The following is a 17633-nucleotide window of genomic DNA, read 5'->3' as shown; positions in this document are numbered from 1 at the left end:
GGCCAAATAATGGATTAGCCAATGTTCCATAAGTAGGGCCTTAAAGGACCAGTATAGAACCTTAGTTTTCTCCTTTCCAGATCAGTTCCACTATATATCTTCTCTCTTGAAGGAGACTAGTAAACAAAGAAGGGATTGGGAAAATTGATGCTGTTCTTTCCTCAGCCAGAGAATAGACCAGTCAACAAGGTCTATCTGAGTGCTGGGAGATCTCAGAAAGTCAGGAGGAGAATCCTTTCCTCTTCTGACCCTGACTGGAGCGTGCTTGCTAACTGGAAAATCATGGCTTCATGATCAACCTGGATATCATGTCTGAGTCCTGGTCCCAGTGCCCTTTTCCACAGGTGTTTGTGGCTAGAAGCATTTGGCAAATCACATTTCCTGTGACGCTTTGCATCTCTGAGAAAAAGTCAGAATCATTTTTCACTGACAAGATGCCTGAGGATGTCATATATTAGTGTTCCCCTTACACCCCTGAAATGAGGAAAGGCTGTTTATTTCTAGATTGCCATCTTCCTAGTAGTTGAGAATGCTTTAAGGTATTGACGCAGCCATGCAGCCTTCATAGACAACAAACTCTTCCTTGAAAACATGGATTCGATTTTAAAGAGCTGTCATCAGCAAGAGCTTCTGCTCATTTAGTCTTCAGTTCTTATCCTAAGATGCTCAAACTCCACACTACATAAATTTTGCAAGTGTAAATTTATGCATTATGATATGCTGTTAATCAGATTATAAAGTAATAAATGCTGCATAAAAAGAATATATATTACAGAGTTTTTTGTAAAAGAATGATTATAAGTAGAAGAGCAAGACTAGAAATTGGATTACAGAGCTAATGCAAAAAATACAACAGCATTGTAAGTTTATTCCAAGTGGAAACAGAATTTGTATCTTGTTATTCTTTGAAATGATGAATATTGAAGTTTGCATCTATAAGAGAATTCTAAGTAAATACAGATAGATTCTGAGTGTGAATGAATTGAGTCATTTTATAATATGTAATCTGAAAGATACTTTATTGGCTAGTAATAATAGTGCCTTGTACTTATATAGAAATTTGCCTTATAAAACCTAACACAATTATATTGTTTTTAAAAACTTTTATTTTCAAGATGTATTACTGAAAATTTATTCTTATATTGTCTGAGAGAAACACGAGGCACATAATTTTGAAGTGTTTTTCTAAAATCTTGCAGAATTGGATAACAAAATGTGAAAATTATGATCTCTAGAAGGTTCCAATGACTTTTCCATAATTCCATAATGTCTCTTAATTTATTGCTTTGTGATTAACAAATTTATGCCTATAATCCATGCACTTGGTGATCTTTTATTCCCTGGTCTCTTCGTGAGTCTAAGTTTGTATGCATGTGTTTAATAGTTCAGGAGTATCTGTTTATCTTATTATCATTCTGTTAATACTTGTGAAAGTGTATGAGACCAGTCTCATTTAGTTGACTGAAAATTCCCTTTCTGATACTAAGGGAACTCTGAAGATAATGACTAAGTGCTCATCCTTTCCTGTGGGCTGGAGACTCCAAGTGAAACTATAAAAGACAGCTGAGAGGTGTTTATTTATTTTTAAACAAGTGAATAAAATACACACACACACACACACACACACACACACACACACACACACACACACACACACACACACACACACACACACACACACACACACACACACACACACACACACACACACACACACACACACACACACACACTAGTTCCACTCCTCTGTAGTTGACTTCCTAAGAATATTGTCATTGCTCAGTGGAATAATTCTCCTGTGAATCTAGAAAAGATGCTTGACTACTTGTTAGAGTTTAAATAGTCAACATTAATTTTAGTGGATTCTCAATGCAGAATTGTCCTTATTGATTATAATCATTTTGTCATATTTTTAAAATTGCATGCTATCAATTTTAGTAGATATTAAAACAAACACCCCCCCCCCAAAAAAAAACTACTGAGCATTCCTTTTGCTTTGTTCAATTCTGAAATTATATTCTTGATTAAGAAGTGATTATGGGTGATGTATCATTGGGGAAAGAATTTTGAATAAAATAATGGTACAAAGCTTTATTATCTCCTTCCAGCTGGTTGATTGAAGTAAAGTAAAAGAGTATCAAATGTCAAACAGATGAGACCTTGAGAATGAAGCGGATTTTAAATAAGAATAAGTTTGTTTTCATCTGTCTCTGTAAATACTTTCATTTGTAAGGTATTTTTTGGATTCTACATAGAGGTGCGATCATATGATATTTGTGTTTCTCTGACTTTGTTCAGTCAGTGTGACAATCCTCTAGGTGCATTCACATTGCTGCAAATGGCCTTGTTTTATTCTTTTTTATGACTGAGTAATATTCTATTGTATATATGTACTGCATCTTCTTTTTTCATTTCTCTTTTGATGATGTTTAGATTGTGTCCAAGTCCTGGCTATTGTAAACGGTGCTGCAGTGAACACTGGAGTACCAGGGGGAAAAGGGCAAGGGGTAATTGGGGTATTGGGGTTGATATATATCCCCTACTAGACATAAGACAGATAACTACCATGAACCTACTATAGAGCATAGGGAACTCTTCTCAACACAATGTAATGACCTGTATGGGAAAGTAGAAGTGATAGTATTAGTCACTCCATCGTGTCCAACTCTGCTACCCCATGGACTGTAGCCCGCCAGGCTCTGCTGTCCATGGAATTCTCCAGGCAAGAATACTGCAGTAGGTTGTCATTCCCTTCTCCAGGGGATCTTCCTGAAGCAGGAATCAAACCCGGATCTTGTGCACTACAGGCAGATTCTTTACTATCTGAGCCACTACGGAAGCCCCTATATGGGAAAAGAATCTTAAAAAAAGAGTAGAAAGAAAGAGTAGTAGTTTGTGAATAACTGATTCACTTTACTGTTCAGCAGAAACTAATACAATATTGTAAATCAACTATACCCCAATAAAAATCTTTTTAAATTTTAAAATAAAAAATAATAAAATTCTTCTGCTATTAAGAAGTACAGGAGATTTATTAATAATTTCACTAAATAGTTAAAATGGAATTTCTATTTTTAACACATCAAATATATATAGTTTGTGATTTGCTAAGTCTTTGCTGTCCAACATGGTAGCTATATATAGTGCTACTTAATAAAATTAAAAGTTCAAGCCCTTTGTTTCAATAGACACACATCAAGTATTCAGTAGTCATATATGGCTAGTGCTTATTGTATTAGACAGTACAAATTGAGAATATTTTCACTGAGAAAGTTCAATTGAACATCTCTGAAATAGATAATATTTTTCAAACTAAAGTGTTCAAGTCTTTGTATCCCAGATCATTAGGGAGTCTTAAGTGGAATACAGAAAACATAGCAGAAATACTCAAAATTCCTCTTCTGTGCTTCTAAGTAGCAAAATTTAGACAATCTAAAAAGATTTCATTGGTCCTTCGTTGCTTCCCTGAGCCCAAAACTCAGAAATCTTTGACAGTCCTTCCTTCCAGTTAAGCTTATAGCAGTGATGGCTTGCTGAAGAGTTAATAGAAGGATGGAACTCCAAACTCTGAAGATGAGCTTTAGTGAGAGAAGAAATTTCTGCATGGCTTAGCTTTTTGTTTTGTTTTGGATTATTTTGAAGAAAAATCATACCATATAGAATGAAATCTCTGAGAGCCCACCATTTAGCTCATTTTTGGCAAAGAATAGTAAAGGAAATCATGCATAAATTTATATAAGGATAAAAATATCACATAGTTCACAGTGGCAGGAGATGAACAAAATTGTTCATTATCTAAGTTGTTTAACTTTTTGCTCAGCGCACTTTCTTCTTTACTAAAAGTGAAAATAGAATCACAATTGTTTCTCTTTAGAAAGCTGGCCAAGCTTTCTAGAAAGTAACAAATGGTAATTGTTCTAAGTTGATTTAAGGTGAGTTTGTTTTCTTGGTTTAAGGGTATTTGTTTTTATTCACATCATTTTAATTCACATTTATTGAAACAGACAAAGACTTTGTGCCTATACAAGGTTGTGTTAATACAAGTGTAAATTAAAGTCCACAGCTTTAGTTTGGGTCCACAGTAAATAAGCTCAGTGATTATGACATGTGATTTTTTTTCTTCACTTTTACCCCTCAAATCCAGCTGATACATTTACAGTGGATATGAATCTCATCATACAGACTCTTTAAGAAAATAAAAATCAAAACGGGCCTTCATTTTCAACAACTCAGTTGTTAATCTGATCCATTTCCAGTAGGTTTTAGGGGAAGTCTTAACTCTGTCCCTCTGAAGATTTGCTAGGAGGCTCCACAGAGTTTCCAGTGTTCCTGGGCCTCAGATCATGCCGTGGCCCCAGCACGTGTGTGAGCACAGGGTGCTGGCTGCCCGAGGCTCAGGCTCCTGCTAGTGGTCGTGTGGTCTCTTCAGGACCCTGAGGCTGCCCCAAGTCTGCGGTGCCCAGAGAAGAGTTTGCACCTCCCTGAGCTCTCACGTGCATTTCTTCCACGTGGATGCGTTTTCTGGTTTTCAGAGCAGCTTTTGCTTATTTGTTTGTTTTAATTTAGACCAGTTTCTAAGCTTTAAAAAAATCAGAAAATTACACAAAAAATGACTTTTTAAAAAACAGACTAAAAGGTTTGGCGACATTGGGCCGTCATTCCTGAGTCATCCATTGGCTGGCGTGAATTGGTGACCATTCACCCCACCTGGTTTTTCTCAGTCCCCACACTTTCTCTTGTCTCCCTAACTAGCCCATTTCAAACATTTCCTTTGCCTGTTTGGCTTCTGTGGATTGCAGCCCTGACTTGATACTACATTAAGACAAGGGACTCTGCCCTTTGCGACCTGTAGCCATAGGCTGGTAGTCACTGGCTGCAGGATTCACAAGGGATCCTGTAGCTTCCACTCAGGCAGGTTAAGTCTCTAGAAAATGGAGCAGCCATGAGCCCCTAAAGACTAAGCACAGAAGATGGAGCCCTGAAGCACCTGCCTGGGAAGGGGAATCTGAGTGGGGAAGCAATAGACTATATAGTGTCTGTTAGGTAGCAAGAGAGAATAGAGAAAATACAAGAAAAAATTTTGTTCAATAAAACTTTGTTTAACATTTGTTAGTCGTTTAAATTTTCTTTGGTTGCCTTTAATACAAATTGTGTCTTGTATTTTCAGTTCTGAGAACCATAGAAATCCTTGAGACCATAATTGATTTGGCGTATGATGTACACAGGTGCATGTGAATATATATGTACCTATCAGTGTCTAGAAATGGAAGGCAAGTTCTTGAAAGTAACAAGGGTTTTCTAATATTTAGCACCAGCCCAACTGAGGCCGCCTCTGGTTGAAGGAATCAACAGCACAACCATGCGTCTTAGCTGGCTGGCGCCTGAAGAGCAGAATGGGCCTTCTCCTGTGTATCAACTGGAAAGGAGGGAGCCATCTCTTCCGGCTCCGAGGGCCGTGGTGACGAAGGGGACTCGCTTCACAGGACATGGATATTATAAGTTCCCCGGCTCCACCCACCCAGTCAATACAGACTTCACGGGTAAGCGTGCTTGATGTCACTTTCCTTATGAGGCACTACACCGCAAAGTGTTCTCTATTATTCTAATATTCCTTTACAATGAGTTTTTATTATGCCTGTTTATAGAGATGCCAGTGTAGTCTTTTTACACTTTAGCTTGATTGTGTCAACATACTTTTCTTTTTAGTATTCTGGGGGGATAAAAAAGGGGTAAGTGGAGGGAAGAAAATGATGTGGGAAGGCAGCCTTATTGGATCAAAGTCTGCGCTGGACGTGATTCTTGGATGCTATTTACCAGAATGTGTTCCTCAGAGTATTATTCACCTCCTTTGTGGAAAAGAGTTCTGTGGCAAATGAGTTTGAGAAATGCCCCATGCTGTTGGAGATGCTTAGTACACATTGAGTTATTACAGTCTCTGAAAAGAAGTGTAAAAAATCTATTTAACTTTGTTTAACTATTCCTAGTACTTATTTGATGTAACTGTTTTTTTTTAAATGTAACAACTGTTCATATCCTATGTTCTATTGAGAGCATTATGGGAAAAAGTAATTTCAGGGAAAGCCTACCTTCTGTGGGTCAGAAGTAGAGTAAGGCAAGTCAGGCACAATATTTAAGGCACCAAAAACTCAGTTGTCCATGTACATAATATTTTAATACAATATTTTTCAAATAAAAGCCAGTGCAAAAATCCCCAGTAAAATATAAACATTTTCTTGTTTTTTCTACTTTCTTTTGTCAATTAATTTTTATTCTAGTATAGTTACCTTACAATGTTTTGTTGATTTCTGCTGTATAGCAAAGTGAATCAGCTATACGTGTCCATATATCCCCTCTGTTTGGGACTGCCATACAATTTAGGGCACTACAGACAACTACGTAAAGTTCCCTGAGCTATACTGTAGGTTCTCGTCAACTATCCATTTTGTACATAGTATCATAGTACATATATGTCAGTCCCAATCTCCCAATTCATCTAACACAAGATCCAACCCTCACTGTGTGAGCTAACCTCGTGTGTCTCGCTCAGTTCCTGATTTGACACGTATTATAGTCTGGAAGTCTTTTGCTCTATGAATTACAGTTTTTAGAAGCACTATTTGACTGTAGGTATAGAAAATAGTAACTATTCATAGTACATAGTTTACCACTTTTTAAAGAATTTACAAAGTGTATAATATATATGATTCTATAAACTCAGAATGATATTAATTTAACTCCTGAGAACATAATTTTGGAGCAATAGCTGGACTTTCAAATATTGCAAATGTTGAGGACAATGAAATGGAACTTGAGCTCTGAAACGTAGCTTGTGTATCATTTTATTTTTACTTAAAGTAGTAAATAGTTTGCTTTTATGTGAGGCTGGCTGCTGATGTGTGTTTGCAATGAATCATGATTATGCTCTAGCTGTGATATATAAAGATTAATATATTAAGAGTAACCACTGGCCTAGTACATCCAGCTCCTCCCTGAGTATTAGAAATTCATCACTGAGCTCCCCTCATAGTACATAGTTTACCACTCAACTTCTGCTTACTATTCCTAAAAGTTGAAGAAAGGAAAGAAAAACACCCGTGGCTGATTCATGTCAATCTATGGCAAAACCACTACAATACTGTAAAGTAATTAGCCTCCAATTAAAATGAATAAATTTATAGAAAAAATAAAGCTTAGTGAGAAAACTAAAAAAAAAAAGAAAACATAGGTATCTAGAAAAGAACCTGTGGGTAGAAAGTAAAAGACTTTCTCTTGGATGGAGCTGGAACTGCCTTCCTGATCCAGCCTTTGGCTTGTGATGTGTTTCTTTGAGGAATCAGCCTTCTTGCCATTCATCTGGGTAGCGCTGCGGCAGGCATGTCAGCTTGGATTTGCTAGCTAGCCAGCAGACAGATTTTCGATGGGATCACCTACTGCTGTTGCTGTGAAAAGACAGAGTGGCCCATCCACCGTTAATAAATTTAGTCGTCTGCGCTGCCTCCCTCGCCGGCCTCAGACTCCGAGGTGCATGGGCTAGGGGCAGATGCAGCGTCTGGGAAGTTTTCCAAATTCCTCTTTAAAAAAGTTAGGCCATAAACACCGGCCTCACGAAGCAGGATCCTTCTGTCTGTAACAAAGACTCCAGCTGCACAGAAAATGTGTTTGGAGTCCACATCATCTGAAGGACAAGGCAGGGAGATCACAATTTTGGCTTGAACGACTCCCGGGAGCTTTGGTGATTTCTGGAGAATAAGCAGTTCTCCTGCATTTAGGCACGTTTTGGGGCCTCGCTTGCTCCTTTGTATGAGCCGCGTGGCTTGCTTTGAAGGCTGTCTTAACTTTGAAAGTAACCAGGTCTCCATCAAGTTATTTATTGGTTTGACCCTTTGGCTTACCTGGCAGGTTTGGTTGGATACTTTTATTGAGTTGGGTCATGGTTTAACTAAATTTACCCAATCAACGAGCCAAGCAAGATAAGTGTACAAGAGCAACTTAATAGCTTTCCTTTTTTTTTTTTTCCATTTATTTTTATTAGTTGGAGGCTAATTGCTTTACAATATTGTAGTGGTTTTTGCCATACATTGACATGAATCAGCCATGGATTTACATGTGTTCCCCATCCCGATCCCCCCTCCCGCCTCCCTCCCCATCCCATCCCTCTGGGTCTTCCCAGTGCGCCAGCCCCGAGCACTTGTCTCATGCATCCAACCTGGGCTGGCGATCTGTTTCACCCTTGACAGTATACTTGTTTCAATGCTTTAACTTGTATCTTCTTATGTAGAAAGGTAAGTGTATAGTTAGCTTTGCACGTTTGTTTTCCTTGTACATTCTGTCATTCATTCCCTCTACAACCCTGGAAGGTAGATATTTTCCCTCTCCTGAATTTTGAGGAAATGCAGCTCCAGTAACTGGGTCCCCCAAATTGCCACAGCTGCTGAATTGAAATGTGAATTTGGAGTCTTCTGGTACAAAAGCTGGTACTTTGCTAGAGGGGAAGTGAGCAACCTTGGATAGTTCTTTAGAAGGTACAGAACAAGAAGTATCTAAAAGTAATAAATGAGGGTGGAAGGCGAAGTAATGATCACCCAAGTAGTAGGCCTTACCCAATACTGCTAAATTTTTTGGATTTGTCTTTTGGTTTTTGGCTTTTCAAGTAATGTGCATGCTATGTTGATTCAGTCATGCCTGACTCTTTGCGACCCCATGGATTGTAGCTCACCAGGCTCTTCTGACCATGGAATTCTCCAGACACGAATACTGGAAGAGGTTGCCATTTCCTACTCCAGGGGGTTTTCCTGACCCAGAGATAGAACCTGTGTCTCCTGCATTGGCAGGTAGATTCTTTACCACCAGCACCAAATGGGAAGCCCTTTCAAGTAACAAAAAAATATAATAGTATTGGAATTATTTATTTACTTGTATCCCTAAAGACTTCTGGGAGTGAGATTATTTTTTTTCTGTATCAATTAATTCTAGAGGGTTCCTAAAACTAGATTTTTCTAACACTGAACAAAATTATTTTAAATGTGCTGAAGTGCTCTGCCTCAAACAGTGCTTTCAACTCATGTTCCTATAAATTTCATGCAATTTCTATATTCTGAGGCAAATTTAATGAGCAAATCCTGGACATCTCTAAGATGAATTATATTTAAAAAGTGAATAATTATAAGAAGAAGTCAGATATCTTTTATTTTGATTCAGTTCAAAATCTCAAACTCTAACTAAAAATGATTCCTGAAATATGAATGGAGATATCAAATAACTCAAACACAAATATACAATGATGTGTATTTTTGTATGTATTTTATATAAGAAAAATGTGAGATTTCACCCATCAATAACAGGATTTGTAAATATATTCACAACATGTTTCATGGCCATAGAAATATGTGGAAAGTCTCAGTATAAATTATCTTATTACTATAGCTCAGAAATAAATCTCTCATATAACTCCCTCCTCTTCCATATATTTGCTTTAAATATTTTTACCTCAAATGGTAGAATGAAAACAACTCAAGTATCAATTCAAATACTTCAGTATATGTTTTTGTTGCTCAATATAGAAATCATTAAGCTTAGTAATATAAATGAACTCTGTCAAAGTCTACTTTGGGGTTGAAAAATGAACCAGGTGAATCTTTTTTACAATCTGTTATTAGTCTTTTTCCTTTCTGATACAAATATTCTTTCAAAGGTCTAATTTTTAGGAAGGGTATATTATCAGTCATTTGCATCATAGTATAAATAACACCCCCCCTTTTCTTTACAATTAAGAATAAGGGATTTGGAAGCAGACTAACAGAAATGTTGCAGATCTAAGCCCTATTATTTGTTAGTTAAATGTAATTAGACAAACCACTTAATCATCTGTGTGCCTCTTTTTCCTTTTATTAAAATTGACATACTACTACTTACAATATTGATATCAAGCAAATAGATTAGTATTAAAGGGGATAGCTCATCCAATAAACTTTGCACAGTGTCTGCCACATAGATAAGTTTATAGTCATTCAATATTAGCTATCAGCTATTACTCATTTAACAAATATTTATAATACCTACTATGAGACAGATTTTATAAAATCTAATGCAATTTGTAAAATCATTATTCTGTTAATTCATCTCCTGCTGCACATATGTTTGCCTAAATGTCATATCTGGGGCATGAGTAATATGCAATTTCTATATTAAAATGTGATATTTAATGTGTTACTGAAAACAGTTAAATGAATCTACCTAGTGTTGAGACATTGGATAAACTACTTTCATGTGGGTCTAGTCATGCTCATCTGTTAACCTGAGGCTTGCACTGAATGGTCAGTTCCTTTAACTTGTAAAATTCCAAATCGATAAGCATAGGATATTTAAGTAGGCTCAAAAATTCGAAATAGAAGTTATTGCTGAGGCATCTGTGAGATTAAAAACACTTAGATTTAATTGTTTTGTTATCATTCTTTCATATAATATATTCACAATTTGTTGTTGTTATTCAGTCTCTCAATCATGTCCTATTCTTTGCGACCCCATGAACTGTGGCATTCTAGGCTTCCCTGTCCTTCACTGTCTCCCAGAGTTTGCTCAAACTCATGTCCACTGAGTCAAAGATGCTATCCAGTTATCTCTTCCTCTGTCGTCCCTTTCTCCTCCTGCCCTCAATCTTTCTCAGCATCAGAGGCTTTTCCACTGAGTTGGCTCTTTGCATCAGGTGGCCGAAGTATTGGAGCATCAGCTTCAGCATTAATCCTCTCAATGAACACCCAGGACTGATCTCCTTTAGGATGGACTGGTTGGATCTCCTTGCAGTCCAAGGGACTCTCAAGAGTCTTGTCCTGCACCACAGTTGAAATACATCAATTCTTTGGCACTCAGTCTTCTTTATGGTCCAACTCTCACATCCGTACATGACTACTGGAAAAACTATATCTTTGACTAGATGGACATTTGTTGGCAAAATGATCTCTCTGCTTTGTAATATGCTGTCTGGGTTTGTCATATCTTTTCTTCCGAGGAGCAAGCTTCTTTTGATTTCATGGCTGCAGTCACCATCTGCAGTGATTTTGGAGCCCAAGAAAATAAAGTCTGTCATTGTTTCTATTGTTTCCCCAACCATTTGCCGTGAAGTGATGGGACCAGGTGCCATGATCTTAGTGTTTTGTATATTGAGTTTTAAGCCAGCTTTTTCACACTCTCCTCTTTCATCTTCATCAAAAGGCTCTTTAGTTCCTCTTTGCTCTCTGCCATCACCATGACGTCATCTGCATATCTGAAGTTACTGATATTTCTCCTGGTAATCTTGAGTCCAGCTTGTGTTTCATCCAGTCCAGCATTTCTCATGATGGACTCTGCATGTAAGTTAAATAAGCAGGGTGACAGTATACAGCCTTGACATACTCCTTTCCCAAATTTGAACCAGTTCGTTGTTCCATGTCTGGTTCTAACTGTTGCTTTTTGACCTGCATACAGGTTTCTCAGGAGACAAGTAAGGTGGCCTGGTATTCCCCTCTCTTTAGGTATTTCCCACAGTTTTTTGTGATCCATACAGTTAAAGGTTTTAGTGCAATGAAGCAGATGTTTTTCTGGAATTCCCTTGCTTTTTCTATGATTCAGTCTAGTTGAGTGTGAAGTCAAGTGGGCCTTAGGACACGAATAAAGCTAGTGGAGGTGATAGAATTCCAGCTGAGCTATTTCAAATCCTAAAAAATGATGCTTTTAAAGTGATGCACTCAATATGCCAGCAAATTTGGAAAACTCAGCAATGGCCTCAGGACTGGAAGAGGTCAGTTTTCATTCCAATCCCAAGAAGAGCAATGACAAAAAATATTCAAACCACCACATTCACAATTTAGGATTAACATAAGTTTGTTCTTTTTCTCTACTAATCCGAAGAATTTATGGGGCAAATTCTAGGAATAACTTAAGTGATATGGGGAAAATTGCTCAATATAAAATGGATACTCAAATCTTGGGTTATATCAGAGGGTTTAAAGAAGACCTAAGTTCAACATAATTTCATGATCATGATTTTAGAACTAGAAAATAGTGTGCACACTCATAATGAATTATTCCCCGGGTTGCATGGGTTAACAGTACTTTGTCTTTCCAAAACAGTAACAGGAATTCTGGAGGAAAAAAAAAATTGTTTTGCTTATTTTCAGGATTGCAGAGTAAATCCACTTACAAAAAGAATTTCACTAGTAATCCAAACGGAACTTGGTGAAAGTAGAAAACTATAATACTGCTCAGATTGGCATTCCAAAGGTGACCCTCTCTCTCCTTGTCACTTTTTTTTCCTATTAGCGAAAACAGGTCCATGATCATTTGGGGGAAGGTTTGACTATTGTAGTATCCAGATGCCAATCACACCAGCCTTTTAAACTGTCTTTACTGGTGACCCTGCCCAGAATTCAGGAACTGCCTTTGGGGAGATCTTTGTAGCAACCCACTGGGGAGATGAGCACACATGTGCACCTGGATGTAATTCCCTTTTATTTGTCTTCATGAAAAATGTGATTACTGATGTTGAATATCTTGCAGATGAGAACTCTGTACACTTTCTTCATAATAATGCTGTTCAAGGACACCAAATGATTGTCTTACAGTTTAGTCTCTTGGTATTTGCCTTCCCTAAAATGGCTGAACTAAATGCTTTAGGATCCAGAAATATAATTAATTACTGACTCATAAAGAGAGAAATGCAACCCCCAAATCAATATCTTTTAAAAGCATATATTTTATATTTTTCCTATATGATATTTATGCTTTATTATTCTTGTATTATTTTTAGTGAACTGAGACACTAAAACACCACATTAAAGGAAAGCTGATTCTAAGCAGTTATAGTGAAGGTGTAAGTAGGGCAAACTTCTTCAGATACACTAATTAGTAAAAGCATATTAATTCTGACCTTCAATACCCTTGGTGTCCCACTATTTGTTTTCCTCTGTCTAAGAGCAAATAGTTTTGCCAGAAAGTTCTGAAAGAAAATAAAGAAAACACTAAATAAAATGCCAAGTCTTTTCAAAGCAGATGTAAACTACAAATTTATTTAAGCTTTGATGTTAGATTTCAGCCAAATCATTTGTTGAAAAGCAAATATATGCATCAACTATATGGCCTACCAGTTTAAAGAGCAGGCATTAATGATATAGAAAAATAAAGGCAAGAGTAAGAATGCAGAACTTGGGAGCAAAGTGAAGAAATGGAGCTCAAGCAATAATGAGAGCTCCTGGGTGTTTCTGATGTGAATCAGAAGAGGCGTGACTGTCTGTTGAGCTCATCTTTATTGACTGAGAGGGAAAAGGATGACAGGCATATTCTTAGAATAAAAGAAGTCAAACTAACCCATGATAACTAGAGATAGAAGTGACTATTAAGATTGTTTTATTTTTATTACCTTTGGTAGAGAGGTACAGTAAGCTCTTAGAAATGCTTTCAGATGATATTGAAGGATGGGAGAAGACTGTGTTTTTTCGTATCCATCAGAAAGGCCGGTTTCAGAGGACTGCATTTGTTTTAATCTTGCATATTTAAGGTGACTAATTTTGAAGCACATTTCTGTAATGTTGCTTTGTGTTTGGAAAGTTAACAGTAGGTTGGTCTGCAAGTAAATTGTTTCACTTCAGAATTTTATCTCAGATTTCATGAAACAATCATTTCACCAGGACTTTTTCTCTCATCAAAATTTTTATACCTTTTGGGGGGGTTTGATTTTGCTGAGATGGTCAAAATGAATGACATTACAAACTTGCCTTTGCATGAAGAACCCTTCCTTTTCTGTAAACTTCTCTCAAATCAGTCTAGAGCAGAGGGTTATGAAATTCTCCTCTAAAGGTCCAGACAGTGGTTTTGACTGTGTGGGCCACGAGATCTCTGTCACAGCTTCTCAGTTCTGTCACGGTCGCATGAAAGCAGCCATCGACACTGTGTGAACAAAGAAGGGTAGCCATGTTCCAAAAAGATTTTCTTTACAAAAATGGGCAGCAGGCTGGTAGTTTGCCTATTCCTGGTCTAAAGTTTGCCTCTCCTTGGCTCCAAAAAAGATTAATACATAATTTCATAATTAATGAAGCATTTTTCTGTCCTCTGCCCTAATGCTAGGAATCCTAAAGATAAGTGGAAAGGAGCTCAGATAAAAGAAGGGAGAGAAACACAACACAAGAACGTAGGCAGTAATGCTTGATAACTTAAAATATATTGAAATAGCATCTTTTCTGCTCAAAAGAGTCTTCGGTGGCCAGAAATCCAGCCCAACACTGACCATGTCAATACAACAGAATAATCTTTTCCTTGCAATAAACTATTTTTGTTAGCTGCTAATGCTCTTTTAACCAGTTTAAAGCATCTGTTTTCCCCATCTCTTGTATTACCAAATAAAGGTGTATTGTTGCCTGATATACTACTGTACATGTGTTCACACGCACTCATTCCATATTCTCAAACAAACACTTCCCACCCCGTTCCCAGGTTGCCTAGTAGTCTCAAATTTACCTATAGTACTTAAATTGTCCAGTGTCTTTTTGTTACAATATGTTGGCCATTTTGGAATCTTCTTTAAGGCTTCATTGTGAAAGAAAAATATTTCTTTCTGTCTCTTAATAACATTCAGCATCAATAAGAGAGTAATTTTAGTTCTCTTTTCATCCAATTTAAATGGGTGGAAAGGAACTTACAGTGGAAAAAGAATCATAATGGTCAGTAGTGATAGCAAAACTAGTGTCTATGAAGGTGATTGCTATTTGATTTAATAAAATGAATAATTTTGTATGTGTTTTCTCAGGATAAATTAAACATATTTAAAGATCTGTAGTTAAAATTATTTTATATAAGTTAGGATAAATGTAACATCCACAAAATAATGATTAACTTCATAAGTTAGAAAGAGAAAGACAAATACTATGTGAGATCACTTCTATGTGAAATCTAAAATATGACACAAATGAAAATTTATCTACAAAGCAGAAACAGACTCAGACATACAGAACAAATTTGTGGTTGCCAAGGGAGTGGGGGTGGGGGTTAGAAGTTTGGGGTTAGCAAATGCAAACTATTATATAAAGGATGGATAAACACAACATCCTATTATATAGTATAGGGGACTATATTCAATATTCTGTGATAAAACATAATGGAAAAGAATATAACAAAGAATGTGCCTATATGTTTATCTGAATCACTTTGCTCTACAGCAGAAAAAGTAACTCTGTAAATCCACTATACTGCAATTTAAAATTTTTGAAAAAAATACATATACATAATTGTAGGTTAAAATATTTTTGGGGAAAAAAGATTATCCTCATTTCCAATCAGATAGAAAGAATTCCAGTAATATCATTGTCAAAATTCTGGATCTTTCAAAATCTGAATTTTAGTGGTCTGAAGAAATGTTTACGAGATCATGCATGAAGAGTTCCATTGCAGTACGGAAATATCAAGTGATACTATGAAGGACACGTTGAAGAAAGCTCACAAACATATCCCTCAGGTATTTGTTTGGAGATTCAGGAAAGGAAACTCAGTTATGTACATTCTCTGGACTGAGGCACAGTCTGTCTTTGGGGTCTCTTTGACTTTAAGTGCAACCTCACAAGAAAGGCAGGAGGAGGGAAAAAGAAGATATACCTGTTTAGTCATTTAGGTGATGAGTCATCCTGGCAATGGTGGCCATGTCATCCTCACAAATAAACTGGGTCATAGGAGAATTTGATAAATGAAAGATAAGGACTTGTGGGAAGCTTAAAAAAATGAATAATTTAATGCTTCTCCCATTAAACGAGGCAGAAAATGGAAAACAAATGTAGATGCCTCTTTCTTGACTTCTCAGCCTCTTCATATCCAACCCTCCCCCAGCCTGTTCCTTCTTCTAGGTTTACCACTGTGTTTACCAAAGTGAATATAACTGGGTATCTGAGACAGTCACCTGGGAAATGTCTCTAAACAGTGCTTCTCACTCCCTTCCTCATGGTCTGTTAATTGGTCCTCCACCAGCCGTTATAACTCTGATATATTTCTTGGAAATATCCACTAGTCCTATGGCTACTTCCTCATCCAGGTCTATGTTGTGGGTTTCTAAGTCAAAACTTTGACTCCTTTACAGACTGTTTATTCAAATTAATTACCTTTCTTATCATCCTCTTGCTTAAAACCTTTTATAAGTTTCTTAATAAGATGCCCCATAAACTCTCTTCTGCTTACTTTCTTACCAATCAGCTTCACCTCTTTGTATACTTCCTAGGTGACTCTCCAGGTCTGTGTCTATGTTTCAGTCCCAGCTACTTGAATACACCACACTCTCTTGGAGGCCTAGATTTTTGGAGATATTGATACCTTTGCCTGAAATGCCTTCCTTTAGTAGCAAGCACTTCTTTTCTTATTACCTGATTAATACCTTTGTTGTTGATTAGTCACTCAGTCATGCCCAACTCTTTGCAACTCCATGGACTGCAGCATGCCTGCCTTCCTTCTCTTTCACAATCTCCCTGAGTTTGCTCAAACTTATGTCCTTTGAGTTGGTGATGCCATCCAACCATCTCATCCTCTGTCATCCCCTTCTCCTCCTGCCTTCAATCTTTCCCAGCATCAGTGTCTTTTCCAGTAAGTCAGCTCTTGGCATCTGGTGGCCAAAGTATTGGAACTTCAACTTCAGCATCAGTCCTTCCAATGAATACTCAGCATTGATTTCCCTTAGGATTGACTGTTTTGATCTCCTTTCAGTCCAAGGGACTCTCAAGAGCCTTCTTCAACACCACAGTTCGTAAACACCAATTATTTGGTGCACAATTTTCTTTATGATCCAACTCTCACATCCATATATGACTACTAAAAAAACCAAGCTTTGACTATACAGCCTTTGTTGGCAAAGTCATGTCTCTGCTTTTTAATATGCTATCTAGGTTGGTCATAGCTTTTCTTCCAAGGATCCAGCTTTTTTAAATTTCATGGCTGCAGTCACTGTCCACAGTGATTTTGGAGCCCAAGAAAATAAAGTCTGTCATTGTTTCCATTGTCTCCCCATCTATTTGCCATGAAGTGATGGGACCAGATGCCATGATCTAGTTTTCTAAATGATGAGTTTTAAGCCAGCTTTTTCACTGTCCTCTTTCACCTTCATCCAGAGGCTCTTTAGTTCCTCTTCACTTTCTGCCATAAGGGCAGTATCATCTTGCATATCAGAAGTTATTTATATTTCTGCCAGCAATCTTGATTCCAGCTTGTGCTTCATCCAGCCCTGCATTTCACATGATGTGTTCTGCATAAAAGTTAAATAAGCAGGGTGACAATATACAGCCTTGACATACTCCTTTCCCAATTTTATCTAGTCTGTTGTTCCATATCTGGTTCTAACTTTTGCTTCTTGACCTGCATACAGGTTTCTCAGGAAACAGGTAAGGTTGTCTGGTATTTCCATCTCTTGAAGAATTTTCCAGAGTTTGTTGTGATCCACACACTTCGTTGTGATCCACACACTTCATTGTGATCCTCAAGTCAAGGGCTTTAGCATAGTTAATAAAGTAGATGTTTTTCTGGAATTCTCTTGCTTTTTCTATGATCCAATGGGTGTTGGCAATTTGATCTCTGATTCTTTTGCCTTTCCTAAATCCCAGCTTGAACATCTGGAAGCTCTTGGTTCTCATACTGTT

The 17633-nt window shown here is 37.2% G+C and overlaps 1 protein-coding gene across 1 annotated transcript in view; it reads left to right on the top strand.

The window, feature by feature from the left end:
* The window catches only part of USH2A (usherin), an 890339-nt gene that overhangs the window by 254563 nt on the left and 618143 nt on the right, over nt 1–17633 (top strand). Inside the window, exon 21 of the mRNA XM_043922807.1 lies at nt 5310–5540. Within this exon, the coding sequence (XP_043778742.1) occupies nt 5310–5540 (231 nt within the window). The remainder of the gene's footprint in view (nt 1–5309; nt 5541–17633) is intronic.

The sequence above is a fragment of the Cervus elaphus genome, chromosome 14 (assembly GCF_910594005.1).
Source record: "Cervus elaphus chromosome 14, mCerEla1.1, whole genome shotgun sequence".
Classification (NCBI taxonomy): domain Eukaryota; kingdom Metazoa; phylum Chordata; class Mammalia; order Artiodactyla; family Cervidae; genus Cervus; species Cervus elaphus.
Note: the sequence above shows the minus strand (reverse complement) of the source record. Positions and strands in the feature narration are given on the sequence as shown.